The sequence below is a fragment of the Tauraco erythrolophus genome, chromosome W (assembly GCF_009769465.1).
Source record: "Tauraco erythrolophus isolate bTauEry1 chromosome W, bTauEry1.pri, whole genome shotgun sequence".
Lineage (NCBI taxonomy): Eukaryota > Metazoa > Chordata > Aves > Musophagiformes > Musophagidae > Tauraco > Tauraco erythrolophus.
In genome coordinates, this window is record NC_141497.1 from 25129728 (window position 1) to 25145914 (window position 16187).

At 44.1% G+C, this 16187-nt stretch overlaps 2 protein-coding genes across 2 annotated transcripts in view; both read left to right on the forward strand.

The window, feature by feature from the left end:
• LOC147526270 (uncharacterized) overlaps positions 1-14588 on the forward strand; it is a 29471-nt gene extending 14883 nt beyond the window's left edge. The window contains 2 exon segments of the mRNA XM_086630281.1: positions 13776-14163; positions 14165-14588. Coding sequence (XP_086486407.1) covers positions 13776-14163; positions 14165-14588 — 812 coding nt within the window.
• The window catches only part of LOC104375215 (LHFPL tetraspan subfamily member 2), a 51155-nt gene that overhangs the window by 22954 nt on the left and 12014 nt on the right, over positions 1-16187 (forward strand). The window lies entirely within an intron of this gene.

A 16187-nucleotide genomic window follows, 5' to 3' on the forward strand; every position in this document is an offset into this window, starting at 1 on the left:
GGCTTTGTTAGCATATGTTGCTGTTTAATATGGCACAACAGCTGCACAGCAGACTGTCAAAACTAAATAGCATGCTTTGACTTAGCTAAACAAGCATCTGCCTAACCCCTGTCTCAAGGGTTATTTCCAAGGATGGAATGAAAAAGCTTTTACTCAGATCTAACCCCAGCACTGACCAGCCTATAATGTGACATACAAATGCCCATAACAATAGATCAGTCTGTTGGTTTTCAACGATGTTAGCCTAGCAGCGCTACTGCAGTATATAAAAACAAGGAGGAGCAATTGCTTCCTGCAGTTCCAGGCCCTTAGAAGGGGAAAAGTTCTTGGTGTACAAAAAGGATTCTCCTATACAAAAAGCATTACTGAACTGTCTTCAGAAACATCATTGATTGCATACTAGTGCATTCTGCCATGTTCATATTGTTATTTCACAGTATACTGCATTGTTTTGCTTTGGTATTTTAGGAAAAAGGAGTTGCTTTTACATCATTTGAATATAGGTTTAATAGGTTATCTATATTGTAATCAGGAAGTTTAATAATTTTAGTCTAATAATCCAAATAAAATCTAAACCTCATCTAATTTTTATATTTCTCTTTGAAAGCAGGCAATTAGGAATTGATAATAAAATGTTATGTGGGCAAATTGCCTTCAGTGAAACATGGGAAAATGTTCTCTGCTGATGAACGTATATCAAAGTTTTAGATGAGGTCTCTGGATAAAAAAGTCATTTAAATAGTGTTCTGTTGTCATTCCTAGGCATCTGGCAGCGTTGTGTAGCAGTCTTTCAGACTTCTGTTTTAAGGAATCCTAAGAGAAAAGGTAACTGAGAGCTGGCAACAACTAACAAAAAGAAAAATGTAATTATGAAAAATTATCATACTAATTTAAAGAAGTGAGATAGTGCTAATTAAGAAGTAGGAACAAGAGTATGCATACAGCAGAAGCTGCACCTCCCAGCAGTGCAGCTGTGCTCAGAGAGGGGATTAAATCTAGAACAGAGCAAGCCTGAGCTCTGTGAGCCTGTAGAGAAGCATAGTGGAAAACAGCCTGTAATATTTTCAAAATGAATTTGTTCCTCCCAGCAGGTGGAACAAACAGCGATTAATCCACAGGTAGATTGGCTGTGAATTAAAACTCTCATTTACTGTACATTAGCATGAGGAACTGTAAGGATTCCTTGTAGAAAACTTCTCTTTAGACAGAGCACCAGATTTTTTTGTTCTGTTCTTTCTCTTGAAGATTGGCTTCTGTTCAACAACACTGGGACAAGAGCAAGAACTGATTTATTAAGAAAAAAAAATCTGTATAATTAATATTTACTGTCCTCCTGCCAGATCTGTCTCAAGGCAAACTGCCAACAGGAGATAATTGTTGCTTCATCAGATTATGCTGACATCATAAAATTATACAACACAAAACTGAGCTTTGTACTTCTATGACTAACAAAAGCTTAAGTGCTTTAATTTTAATTTACAGCATCAAATGGCTTAGAAAGCAGCACGATACAGATTAAATACAGAAGTAATATTTGAAGGAGTCAAATGTCAGAATAACTGAGTCAAATTCAAGAAACCTGAGAGTTATAATAGTTAATTGATCCAGAAAGAAACTTTTATACATAAATTGGTAGATTGTGCTAGGAGCTGGTCTTGTGTGCCTGCACACTGTGAGTATAAATGAATGCCAAGGATAAGGTGCTGTCGTGGGTTAGGCTGAGTCCGGCAACCAAACCCACGCAGCTCTCCCAGTCCAGTAAAATGGAGAGGAGAGAAAAACGTAATAAAAGAGCTGAGGATCGAGACAGGAACAGAGGAGCACCCACCAACCACGGTCCGGGCAAAAGAGGCTTTTTCTTAATGCAAAACTATTTATTAACAGCTACCTACAAAAGAGAAAAGCACACAAAAACAGTTACTTGAGAGAATAACGAGAAAACAAGGCCAGGTCTTAAAAACAACACCACTCCCCCCCCCCCCTTTGCTTCTTCTTTCCGGCTCTACCTCCTCCCCCCAGCAGCGCAGGGGGGCAGGGAATGGGGGAGTGCAGGTCAGTTCATTCCAAGTTGTTACTGCCGCTTCTCTTAAAGGAAAAGGAGTCCTTACACCATTGTCCCTTGCTCCAGTGGATCCCCTACTCACGGCGAAAGCGTGAATCCTACCCGCTGGGGGGCAAATCCTTACCCCATCGGATTTGCCCCAAGTGCGGGCTTTACCAGTCCTGGGCTTTTAAGGAGCTGTAGCCACTCGCTCTGGCGTGGGTCATCAACAAACTTTAAATGTGCTCCGGCATGGGTCGTCATACCGACCTTAAATGCGTCTCCGTACAGACTCTGAATGCGTAAAATGCGTAAAACGCGTAAACGTGTCTCTACCTGTGCCCATGATTCACAATAGTCTCAGGCTTAGGCATCTCTTCCCGACGTGGGTCATCCACTGGTTGCGAGTGGGTCTCTGCTTGCTCCACCGAGGACTTGTTTGCAAAGGGGCTGCTGGCAAGGGGGACTCAGCCGCGGCACACGTTGTTCCGTTCCATCTTCACTGACCTCTTATCTGTGTGGCCGTTTCTCTTAGATTTCAGTCCTGTCTGGGTGAACTCGGCCCGGTGGGCGCCCCGGCAGCGGGGCTCTCCCCGAGTTCCCCAAGCGGCTCCGCCGCCGCCATCCTCGACGGAGCGGGCCCGGCCGGGGGCCGGGAGCCGGGGCCGTGCCCCCCTCCCCGTCTCCTTGCTCCTGGGCAAAGGCACACACCTTTCCGGTTCCTTTGTCCGACGTAAATGGGGCAATTCGCAGAGGCGCCGATTGGCTCAAGCCCCGAGGGGGACGGGAATCCGGTCTGATGGGCAGCTTCTGCCACCCGGACCTCCCCCCCCACTTCAAACCATAACAGGTGCTTGGCTTCCCTTTCTGGCCCCTTGCAAGCTCCAGGCCACGCTCTCTGATGTCTTTCATTCATTAGTGGGATACTTTGCTCCTGGCTCTGTGCAGCCAATCTGGTGTCCTCCTCCACCATCACACCTGGGAACTCTTAAGAAAAAAAACTATGTACCTCCATGCTACTTTGTGCTATCCACAAGCAAATGAAAACCTGTTTCTCTTCCTTCAACATTATGGTGAGTTGACCTTGACTGGATGCCAGGTGCCCACCAAGCTGCTCTATCACTCCCCCTCCTCAGCTGGATGGGAGGAGAAAAATACAGTGAAAGGCTTGTGGGTCAAGATAGGGACAGGGAGAGATCATTCACCAATTTCCATTATGGGCAAAACAGACTCAACTCAGGGAAATTAATTTAATTTATTACCAATCAAATCAGAGGAGGATAAGGAGAAATAAAACCAAATCTTAAACCACATTCCCCTCACCCCTCTCTTCTTCCCAGGCTCAACTTCACTCCCAACTTCTCTAACTCCTCCCCCCTGAGCAGCGCAGGGGGACAGGGAATGGCGGTTGCGGTCAGTTCATCATATGTTGTCTCTGCCACTCCTTCCTCCTCACTCTCTTCCCCTGCTCCAGTGTGGGGTCCCTCCCATGTGAGACAGTCCTCCACGAACTTCTCCAATGTGGATCCTTCCCATGGGCTGCAGGGGAATCTCTGCTCTGGTGCCTGGAGCACCTCCTCCCCCTCCTTCACTGACCAGCATGGGTCCTTTTCACTTGCCCTTTCCATGGGGTGCAGTCCTTCAGGAGCAGACTGCTCCAGTGTGGATGCCCCATGGGGTCACAAGTCCTGTCAGTAAACCTGCTCCAGCATGGACTCTTATCTCCACAGTGTCACAGGTCCTGCCAGGAGCCTGCTCCAGAGTGGTCTCTTCTCTCCACAGTGTCACAGGTTCCTTCAGAGCACATCCACCTGCTCTGGCGTGAGTTCCTCCATGGGCTGCAGGGGGACAACCTGCTTCACCATGGTCTTTGCCATGGGCTGCAGGGGAATCTCTGCTCTGGAGCACCTCCTCCCCCTCCTTCTTCACTGACCTTGGTGTCTGCATAATTTTCTCTCACATGTTCTCACTCCTCTCTTCTGGCTGCTGTTGCACAGCAGTTTTTCCCCCCTTCATAAATATATTATCCCAGAGGTGCTACCACTGTCGTTGATTGGCTCAGCCTCGGCCAGCGGTGGATACATCTTGGAGTTGACTGGCATTGACTCTATTGGACATAGGGGAAGCTTCTGGCATCTTCTCACAGAAGCCACCCCTGTAGACTCCCTTGCTACCAAAACCTTGCCATGAAAACCAAATACAGGCATTTTTCTTATCTTGTTGCAAAGGCTGTAAAAGAAAAACTTAGTAATGGTCAGGCTATGGATGTGATGAAACTATTGCTGGTGTACTGGTTGGGATTATCTTGCTTCTGCCTTGCTCTCTGTCTCTGTGTGTCTTGTCTGAAAAGTAGGTTGTCAGCTATTGGAGGCAGAAATTATGAACAGAGCTGCTAGGCTCTGGAATAATGCAAATAAATAATCAAAATGAGAGAGCTGCAGGCAGATGAGCCCCAGGGGCTGAGCAGTGGCTACAGAAAGGCAGGGATATAGGCAATTAAGCATAAACTTCTATCAAATAAACAGCGATGTAAGGGACCTGGCCAGACTCTGCCCTATGGATGCTGGTATCCTGATGGATCCTCATCAGTGCTGAGGATTTACCATGGTTTTTTCCCTTGTGGATCATCCAGCCACAGACTGACCTGTAAGTGATTTTTGCTCAACTGCTGCTTCTTGGATGTGTGTTAGATATAGATCAAGACTACAGCATTAGCCATAGAAACAGCCCTTTGGCTTTTTCGTGTTGCATAAAATGGTCGTGTGGTGCTCCTTAGGCCAAAGGTGGAAGAGCATAGAGACTGCCAAGTTATTCATATCACATTTAACCATTTCACCTGTTTAAAAGCAAACCTTGCCTTTCCAAGCAGCATCATAATCTCTCCTGCCCTTGCTACCCCTGCTATATCTGTTACCCAACAATAAAGGGGTTAAAGTTTTGTGTAACAGTTTCATGAAGGGTTCAGTCGGCAGTAGGTGATTTACACACACCTAAAGAAACTAACAAGACGTCCATCCTTGAAGCTGTCAGCAGTGATTAAAACAGAGACTCTTTATCAAGACCTGTCTGCCCTTGGAGGGAACATCCCAGAAACTGCAGAAACTTTGTTCTCATGTTTTTCTAAACTGTGAACGTGCAGTGACTTGGGGGAAAAGGTAATTCCGGCAGGGGGAGATCGTGACCACTGACTCACGGACCACCTACCCTAATTATACCCCAGACCCAAAAGAAAGGGGCAGAGGAGGAAAACTGAGCATGCAAAGTAATTTACATGAAAAGCGAGAGAAAATTAACCAGTTGTTTAGGAATATGTAAATATGTTATGAATTATGCATGATTGTAGTGTATAACTAATTTTCTGTCCAGAAGTCGGTGTGCATGCTAGGAGGAGAAATCCCCTGTGCACCCAGCGCTGCAATAAAGAATACCTGCTTTCTAAAACGAGTCTTGAAAAGTTCAGTTTCCTTTTCAGGTATCAGATTTGGCGACCCAGATGGGACTCTCTCTGTTCGGCTGCAGGACCCACTGAGAACAGGACTCCCTTGGGCACCCCCGGGGATTTCCCCAGAGGGACTCCTCGCCTCAATCGGATCACTGCAGGAACAGACAAGGACCATCTTCCATCTTAGAAAAGGTATTCTTTTTGATTCTTTTGGGTTGGGGACCGGTCCATTAAGGTAGCTCTCTGTAAGCCGTACGCAAGATAGCGTATACCGGGCAGCTAGTGCCTCAAAGGTATACTTTGGTTATGGGAGCGATTACAATTGTGGGTTCCAGTCCCACCAAAGGTGCCTTAAAAACACTTAAGTGACTACAACTGTGGGTTCCAGTCCCACCGGAAACCATCTGGAAGCTGAAATATTAATGATTGAATTCTATGTGTGTGTTTGTGTGATTTTAAGAGTTGTATTAATTGTTTGTATGGTTGGATTTTTTTTGTGGTTGTAGTTGTAAAACTTGGTTTTGTTCTGTGTGTGTGTGACTGAGACGTGCTTTTAGTACAAAGTGAGTGCGGAGTCTGGATCCGTGGTTCTGTCCTCCCGTGAGGGAAACAGCCAGAGGTAGATGAAGCAATAGAAAATAAGAGTGAACGAGTTATTTTAATGATAATTGGTTATATCTAGGAGGCGTGATTTTAATTCTAGTTGTTTGTTTGGTAACAACAGGATTGGGATAATAATAATCCAGCAAATAATGGGTAACCAACAGAGCGGGGAAACTTTAAAAAAGAGTCCGTTAGGATGTGTCTTAGCACATTGGAAAGATATTGGGGGTCCCCCGGGAGGAAATGTAAATAAGAAAACTTTAGTTAAATACTGTAACCAGTGGTGGCCGTTATATAAATTGGAAGAGGGGGAAAAATGGCCAAATAATGGAACTTTGAATGATAATACACTATTGCAATTGATGCTGTTTCTCAGAAGAAATTAAAAAATGGGATGAGGTGTTATATGCTGATATGTTTTTCACTTTAAGAGATCATCCTGAGTGGCAAAAGGAATGTGGTATAAATTTAGCCCCTAAAGACCCCTTTATTTTGGCACTAGAGAAAGATAAAAAGAAGGAACAAGGAAAGCTGAAACGATGTTGTTCAGCATGTAGTATTGGAGAAAGGTGTTTGAAAACAAAAGATCATGAAGGTGAGGAAAGGATTGAAGATTATATATCACCACCTCCTGCATTAGCCATGGGGTTTCCTGATGGGAACAATGGGAACAGTAACTCAGGAGGGGGAGCAGTGGGGGGATCACCATCAACATCACCCCCTGCATCAGCGCCACCACCACCACCTCCTGCAGCAGTGGGGGAATCAACCCCGATTACTGCCCGAACGCGTAGTAAAACAGGACCAATTCTCCAGGCACCACTTAGAGAAGCTATGGGGCTGGCAGGACTGATGACAATTAAGGTCCCTTTTTATATAGGAGATTTGGACACCTGGAGGGAAGAGGTTAAAAATTATAGAGATGATCCATTAAGAATTAGCAAAAGATTTGAATTCATAGTTAAAAATCAAAACCCAGACTGGAAAGATATAGATATACTGTTAGATGCAATGAGTGAAACTGAGAAACAGTTAATTCTAAAAACAGCCTGAACTCAAGTGCAGGCTCAAATTACAGCCTACAGCTGGAAGGCTGGCAGGCGGAGTCGATCCGTGTGTTCCCCTGATTGACCCGCACTGGGATCCGAATGATAATACAGACCAGTGCACATGAAAGCAATATCAAATTTGGATAAAATTTGGACTAGAAAACGCGATCCCAAAGGCTGTAAATTGGTCAGCACTTTATGCTGTAAAGCAAGGGCAAACCGAAACCCCCACGGAATTCTTAGACAGATTACGATTGGCAATGCATAAATATACTACTTTAGACCCCTCATCTGAAATAGGGCAGCAACAATTGGTATCGTTGTTTTTGGGCCAGTCATCAGACGATATTAGAAGAAAACTCCAAAAACTAAAAGAGCCTGAAGTGCAGAATTTAGAAAAATTAATTGAAGAAGCATGGAGGGTGTACAGGAACAGAGAAAGCAATGAAAGGAGAAAATTAAGTAGAGCATTAGCCACAGCGACAATCTCGGCATTACAACAACAAAGTGCAGGACCCCAAGGACCCCCTGGAGGCAGAGGCAGAGGAGGGCCTCCCCGGGGATCTCGAGGGAGTTTCCAAACAACATTACGATCAAATCAGTGTGCCTACTGTGGAAAACGAGGGCATTGGAGAAAGGAATGCCCTAAATTAAAGCCTGAGGTGGTTGCTGAAGCTAAATGACGGGGACCTGGGGAATCTACCCTGGCGGATCCACTGGTTAAATTAAAGCTAGGGAATCAGAATGAGGAGGTAGAATTTTTAATAGATACGGGTGCCTCATATTCTGTATTGAATCAAGAACTAATATCTGTAGATTATGATTTTGTAACTGTAATAGGAGCCACTGGCCAGCAGAAAAAGGCTTTTTTTCTACAGCCAATTAAATTTCAGATTGGAAAACAAGTAGGGATTCACCAATTCCTTTATTTACCAGAATCTCCAAAACCTTTACTTGGACGGGACCTATTAGAGCAATTGGAAGCACAAATAATTTTTGAAAAGGGTAAGGTAGAATTCAAAGTAAAAGATGATCGATTAATTGAAGTCTTAAGTTTGGCTATGATCCAAATTGAAAAACAAACTGAGGGTACCTCAGAGATTGAAGAAATTTTGGATCAAGTGTATCCAGGGGTATGGGCTTCTGAGATTCCAGGTAAAGCAAAGAACACTGTACCGATAAAGGTGGAAGTAAAACCTGGTTCTGGTGCAGTTAGAATAAAACAATATCCTTTAAGGTTGGAAGACCGAAAGGGCATAAAAGAAACAATTGAAAAATTCCAAAAGTTTGGGTTACTGATTGAATGTGAGTCAGAATATAATACCCCAATTTTACCAGTAAAGAAACTAGATGGGAAATACAGAATAGTACAAGATTTAAGAGCAATAAACAGAATTGTGGAGGATCTGTATCCAGTAGTAGCAAACCCGTACACTTTGTTAACCAGTCTGAAAGAAACATATGAATGGTTCACAGTTCTGGATTTAAAGGATACATTCTTTTGCTTCACCTTGGCCCCTGAAAGCCATAATTTATTTGCTTTTGAATGGGAAAACCCCGTTTCGGGACGTAAAACTCAACTCGCTTGGACAGTGTTACCTCAAGGATTTAAAAACAGCCCTAAAATTTTTGGGAACCAATTAGCAAGGGAATTGGAACTTTGGGAAAGGCCTCCAGGCAATGGCATTCTTTTACAATATGTGGATGATATTTTGATAGCTACAGAAAAGAGAAGAGTGTAAAGAATGGACTGTGAATTTATTGAACTTCCTTGGATTAAGTGGTTATTGAGTGTCATTACAGAAAGCCCAAATCCTGCAGAGAGAAGTGATCTACTTGGGATACCTGATTTCCAAAGGACAACGACAGCTCGGAAATGAAAGAAAGGAGACCATCTGCAAGAATCCAGAACCAACTATGGTAAAGGAACTTCGAACTTTTCTGGGAATGACAGGTTGGTGTCATTTATGGATTCATAATCATGGACTGTTAGTGAAACCTTTATATGAACTACTGAAAGACAATGAAACAATTAATCTGGACTGATGAGGCCAGAAGAGCCTTCAAAGAATTAAAATTAGAACTGATGAGAGCCCCTGCTTTGCGCTTGATCACCATCAAGATTCTTAAAATATCAGGCGATCCTGATGGAGCAGGACAATGTGGAAATCATTACATAGAATCATAGAATCATAGAATGGTTAGGGCTGGAAGGGACCTTCAAAGGTCATCTAGTCCAACCCCCCTGCAAGGAACAGGGATATCTCCAACTAGATCAGGTTGCTCAGGGCCTTGTCCAACCTGGCCTTGAACGTCTCCAGGGATGGAGCATCCACCACCTCTCTGGGCAACCTGTTCCAGTGTTCTACCACTCTCATAGTAAAAAATTTTTTCCTAATTTCCAACCTGAACCTACCTCCCTCTATTTTAAAACCATTACCCCTTGTCCTATCATAACTGGCCCTCCTGAACAGCCTCTCCCCATCTTTCCTGTAGGCCCCCTTGAGGTACTGGAAGACCGCTATAAGGTCACCCCGGAGCCTCCTCTTCTCCAGGCTGAACAGCCCCAACTCTTTCAGCCTGTCCTCATAGGAAAGGTGCTCCAGCCCTCTTATCATCTTCATGGCCCTCCTCTGGACCCTCTCCAACTGGTCCATGTCCTTCTTATGTTGGGGGCTCCAGAACTGGACGCAGTACTCCAAGTGAGGTCTCACAAGGGCAGAGTAGAGGGGGAGAATCACCTCCCTCGACCTGCTGGCCACACTCCTCTTGATGCAGCCCAGGACGCGGTTGGCCTTCTGGGCCGCAAGAGCACATTGCCGGCTCATATTGAGCTTCTCGTCCACCAGTACTCCCAAGTCCTTCTCCTCAGGGCTGCTCTCGATCCAATCACCACCCAGTCTGTATTTATGCCTGGGATTGCCACGACCCAGATGTAGGACCTTGCATTTGGCCTGGTTAAACTTCATGAGGTTGGTACGGGCCCACCTCTCCAGCCTGTCAAGGTCCCTCTGGATGGCATCCCTCCCTTCCAGCGTGTCAACGGCACCACACAGCTTGGTGTCATCGGCGAACTTGCTGAGGGTGCACTCCATGCCACTGTCCACGTCACCGACAAAGATGTTGAAGAGGGTCGGGCCCAACACGGACCCCTGAGGGACGCCACTCGTGACCGGTCTCCACTTGGACATCGAGCCGTTGACCACTACTCTCTGAGTGCGGCCATTGAGCCAATTCCTTATCCACCGAGTGGTCCATCCATCAAACCCATGACTCTCTAATTTAGAGAGAAGAATGTCGTGCGGGACAGTGTCAAAAGCTTTGCACAAGTCCAGGTAGATGACATCCATTGGTCGACCCTTGTCCACCGATGCTGTCACCCCATCGTAAAAGGCCACCAAGTTGGTCAGGCACGATCTGCCTTTGGTGAAGCCATGTTGGCTGTCACCCACCACCTCCTTGCTCTCCAGGTGCCTTAGCATGGTTCCCAGGAGAATCTGCTCCATGACCTTGCCAGGCACAGAGGTGAGGCTGACCGGTCTGTAGTTGCCCGGGTCCTCCTTGTTCCCCTTTTTAAAAATGGGGGTTATGTTCCCTCTCTTCCAGTCATCGGGGACCTCGCCAGACCGCCACGACTTCTCGAATACAATAGCCAGTGGCTTGGCAACTTCATCCGCCAGTTCCTTCAGGACCCGCGGATGGATCTCATCAGGTCCCATGGACTTGTGCACCTTCAAGTTCCTCAGATGTTCTCGAACCTGGTCTTCAAGTACAGTGGGCGGTGGTTCATCCTCACAGTCCCTGCTAGTTCTTTCCACAGCTTGGGTGGTAAGACAAGAGGCTTTACCATTGAAGACTGAGGCAAAAAATTCATTAAGTACCTCAGCCTTCTCTATGTCCCGGGTAACCATCTACAATAGTTAACCCTGCCTCTTTCCTGAGTGATAAACAGGAAACCAACCCCATCGTACATGACTGCATAGAGACAATTGAAACTGTCTATGCGAGCAGAAAGAAGGTCTATGGACCTGAAAGAAGAACCACTGGAAGAGGCCAATCATACCTGGTACACAGACGCGAACGGCTTTGTGAAGAATGGAGTCCGAATGGCCGGGTATGCGGTGACATCAACTGATCAGGTAATAGAAGCAAGATCTCTCCCAAAAGGTACGTGGGCACAGAGGGCAGAAATAATTGCCTTGGTGAGAGCGCTGGAGCTTGCTGAAGGACTGCGAGTAAATATATGGACAGATTCAAGGTATGCCTTTGGTGTAGTACATGCTCATGGAGCGATCTGGAAAGAACGAGGGCTTTTAACCACACAAGGAAAAGGTATTAAACATGCCGATATGATATTGTGACTTTTAGAAGCAGTTCAGCTTCCAACAGCTGTGGCCATCATGTGTTGTAAAGGACATCAAAAAGGTAACACTGACAAGGAGGTGGGTAACGAATTGGCTGATCATAAGGCGAGGCAAGCAGCGGAACAAGGTGAGGTATTAAGTTTGATCCCGGAAAAATCCTTATCACTACCTGAAAAGGTAGAATATGATGAAAAAGATAAAAGCTTATCAAAGATTTAAAAGCTAAGGTTAATCCATCAGGATGGGCAACAGTAGAGGACAATCGAATAATAGTTCCCTTTAGAATACTATGGATGTTGATAAAAACTGAGCATGGCAAAACTCATTGGGGAACAGAAGCTTTATATAATTCTCTCTCTAAGCAAATAATAGCACAAAATTTATTTCAAACTGTGAAAAATGTGGTTAGTAAATGTGAAACCTGTTTAAAGAATAACTCAAAGGTAGAGAACCAGGTAAAGTTTGGAAACATTGGCAAAGGATGTGTTCCAGGTCAAAACTGGCAAATAGACTTCTCGGAATTGCCTAGAAAAGGGGAGTATAGATATCTGTTAGTATTAACAGATACCTATTCCGGATGGCCTGAAGCATTTCCCTGTCGGACTAAAAAAGCCCGAGAAGTGACTAAAGTTTTGCTAAGGGAAATCATCCCTCGGTTTGGAGTCCCTGAAGTAATCTCTTCAGACAGAGGGCTGCATTTTGTATCGCAAGTAGTACAATCTGTTAGTAAATTTTTAGAAATTGACTGGAAATTGCATACACCTTATCGACCCCAAGCAAGCGGGCAGGTGGAGAAAATGAATCACTTAATAAAAACACAATTAAGCAAGATTTGTCAAGAAACCAACTTGAGATGGGATCAGGTCCTTCCAATTGCCTTATTAAGGCTTTGAATTAAACCAAGAACTAAGGAAAAATTGAGTCCCTTTGAAATCTTATATGGGAAACCATTTCAAACTAGGTATCAAGGGCAAGATCTCAGCCAAGTTGGAGAAATGGGCTTACAACAATATCTGATAGCATTAGGAAAACAATTGGAAGAAGTAAACAAAGTAGTAATGTCCACCAGGGCACAGGGATTAGATTCTCCAGTGCATACATTCAAACCTGGAGATTGGGTTTCTGTTAAAACCATTTCAGGTCACCCCCTTGAGGAAAAGTGGAATGGACCGTTCCAGATATTGCTGACAACCTACACAGCGATCAAGATCAGAGAATGACCTGCTTGGATTCATTACTCCTGGGTGAAGAAAGCGCCTGAGGAACAATGGACAGCAGAAGCACAGGACCAACTACAATAAGACTGACCCGGTGCTAATTGTCACTGTTCTGGTAAGTATGATTGAAATGGTAAACACTTCCACTCTAAGTTGTCCATGGTCTCACACCTACCTTAAGTCCACAGCAAGTATGGGACCATCTTTGAACTTAATTTTAGCTACTGTGGTTATGCATGGAATGCAAATATACTCAGAACATGAGTGGGGCTGGGACAAGGACAGTGAGGCTCCCCTCTTGATGGGAACAATCGGAGAAGGGATCCAAATAGGTTGCCGAATGATCAATGGAACCATCCATGAGAAAGCGACTCAAATTACTGTAGAAGGAACCAATAATTCTGTGCTCACAAAGAATCTTTGTGCCCTCGAAAATGAAAAACTAGAATGCTGGAGCAATTTTACATTAACCCAGCCTGTCTTTATAATCTGCCTCTGGAATACTCAGAAAGGTGACATGGCACTCACATTTAAATTCAAAATGGGCATTATTGAACCAGTGACAACAATCACTCCCAGCCCTAACATGATAACAAGTCCATCTAGCACAACGCCACCTATGCCAAATACTCTATTTTTTGAAATTGGACCTTATGTAATTCAGAATACGGGACAACAGCAGTTATTGTTTAACCTGTCATGATCCCTCAGACGAGTTGAATTGTCAATGCAAAGTAACATCTCCACTATCCAGCCAGCTTGTTCACCATTTCTGAAAACCTCTTACATGGGGTGGACAATGTGGTTACATAGACGAAATATCTTCCCCGAAAAACGACTGAAGAGGGATGTTACCGGTATCTTGGGAACAGGAACGGGAGTTCTAAATAATATAGACTCTGAGGTCCTAATGAGTAAATTAGTTACAATAACTAGTGACCTAAACAAATTGGAACATCCTTTACGGTCTTCCCTTTTGGCTCTGGGAAGTGAACAGTGGCTTTTATCACGTACGTTACCTCAGTGGGAGAACATAAAGAGACCATCAGTCCATTATAGGTGCATTTGGTGCAGCCCAAAACAATATCTCTTTAGCTCTCAGCTGCATCCAAGCTCAACTGTGGATCCAATCCACAACAGCTATGATTATAAAAGAAGGTGAAGAAGACACTTTACCCAATGAGATTCGGAAAGTGATATGGGACAAGGCAAATAATTTTGAAAAAAGATTCCAATCTTGGTGGCGGTTAGTTAATTTTACTTATGATCCCAAAAATGATATGGTCACAGCCTTTGTGTTAACTATAGACAATGCTTCGGTATACACAATATATCCAATCATTGCATTAGGATTGAATCACAATGGAACTACACTATATCCCTTGGAACATAGAGTATGGGCACGAAAGAGTGAGAATAAATGGCAAACTATTGACATTAGCACATGTTGTGCAAGGGCAACAAGGATTAAGTTGTGAAAGCAATACCATCAGAGCTCAAGACATCTGTCTTGACGTTGAACAGAATGTTTGTCATTTTGAGATACATCCTGACAAAAAACCTAAAACTGTACTTGTATATATAGGTAATGGCTGTGTTTGCATGAGAACTTCCTGTAATTCCATTTTGGTAGATGATGTTACTAGAAATATGAATGATCACTCTAACCTTTGTATCTGTAATTTTGTAACTATCACAGGATGTGATTTTACTTATTTAGCTCCTATCACATCTTATCAATTACTAAAATCTAACTATACATTGTATCATGACCTGTGGCCTACTCCTATTGGAATGAACTTAGCGTTGCTGAAAAGACTGGTGTGTTGCGGCCGAGGACGGGGAAGCAAGACGCATCAATATGATGAGTAAAAAGGCTTCCGCTTTATTCTGTGACACTGCTCTTTTTATAGCATAGCTCGGTTCTGTACATGCCTTCATGCGCTGTACTTAGCAAGTTAATTGGTCTAGCACTACTGTTCACGCGACAAGCACGAGTATGATACACACTGTGATTGGATACAGATTTCTATATTTGTTACAATATTTTAATATTTTTGCAGTTAGTATGTTTTGCTCAGAATCTTGTTTTTCATAGTTTCATCCTTCTTGTTTTTTCCCAGGGACAGTGTGTTTTTCACAGCTTCAACCTACCTTCTTATCTCAAGGACAGTGTTCTTTTTATATTCGCTGATACACATTCCTTACTGTTAACACTTTGGCTGCAACATCTCCCCCTCTTTTTTCAAAAACGGCGTGCGCTATAGCTGACAAGCGTTGGGTCACACATTGCATTAAGCATGGTCCAAAAAGCAAAAGAAAGCCTAACAACAAAAGAGGCCCTAAGCACGTTTTGATGAGATCTCTCAACCAACCATCTATTCCCCAGGAAGTCAACCATCCATCGATGCCATCTACCTCTTTCAAGGCATGTAGTTTGTCCTTTAGTTGTTTAAGTTTTCTATGCACTGACTCTCCTGGACCTGTTAAATTCATACAACACATTCCTTCGATCTCTTCGCAACCATGCCCATGGGCTAAAAGCAAATAGTCAATCGCTGCTCTGTTTTGCAATACCGCATGATTTACGCTTTCTACGTCTTTCGTTAATTCATCTAGAATGCTGGATGTTAAGTTTATCTCGTCACGAGCCCAACAACCTAGTTGTTTTGCTAAGGTGAGCGCTTTTGCTGCTGCTAACCCTGGGAAAAGTGTGGAGGCAGCTACTCATCCAAATTCACTCCAAAATGTGGGATTGCCTACACTGCTACAGTCTAGATCATGAAGGCTTCTTTTTCTCCTGGTGTGATTTTCACTCCATTTTCTCAACAGGGATATATTGGGATGGAATAGGGCTAGCTGGCCTAAATAACAAGGACCCCCTTCTGTTTGTTTTGGAATGCCATTCCATGCCCTGTCTCTACAAATTAAGAAAATTCCTTCGGGCAACCTTCGAGGTTCAGTAATGTTGCTGCCATTGCAGCTCGAGTATAGAAAGCGAATTACCGATGCGCTGTCAAGATTAGAATCTAAGGTTGCCCATAGTTTCCTGTTTTTATTTGAGCTGTTTGGGTCTAACGGCAAAAATGAAAACCATCCTCCTATTTTCCCAGCGGTAGTGTTTGCATGCATACTACCAAGCAGGTCTAGTTCTTCTAGATTAGACTGGAGGGAAGCATTAAGTGCATGAATAAGCCGGCGTTGTACTGCTCCGTCATACTGTTGAGGGGTCACTCCATAGATCGTTGGTATTGAAGTTGCTATATGTTAGGTTAGTGGTGTTTACTAGCCCTCTAAAGGCTGCCACTTTCCATGTTGGTACTCCTATGAGACAGGTACGGAATGGGTTTCCAATACCACCCAGGGCTAGGCAAATTGATGACTGGTTTGTTTTGTTAGCAATGGTTACCCAAATGTTGTCTCTCGGGCTGATGGAGTTGATTCCATAGGTCATTTGGCACCAAACTAAGA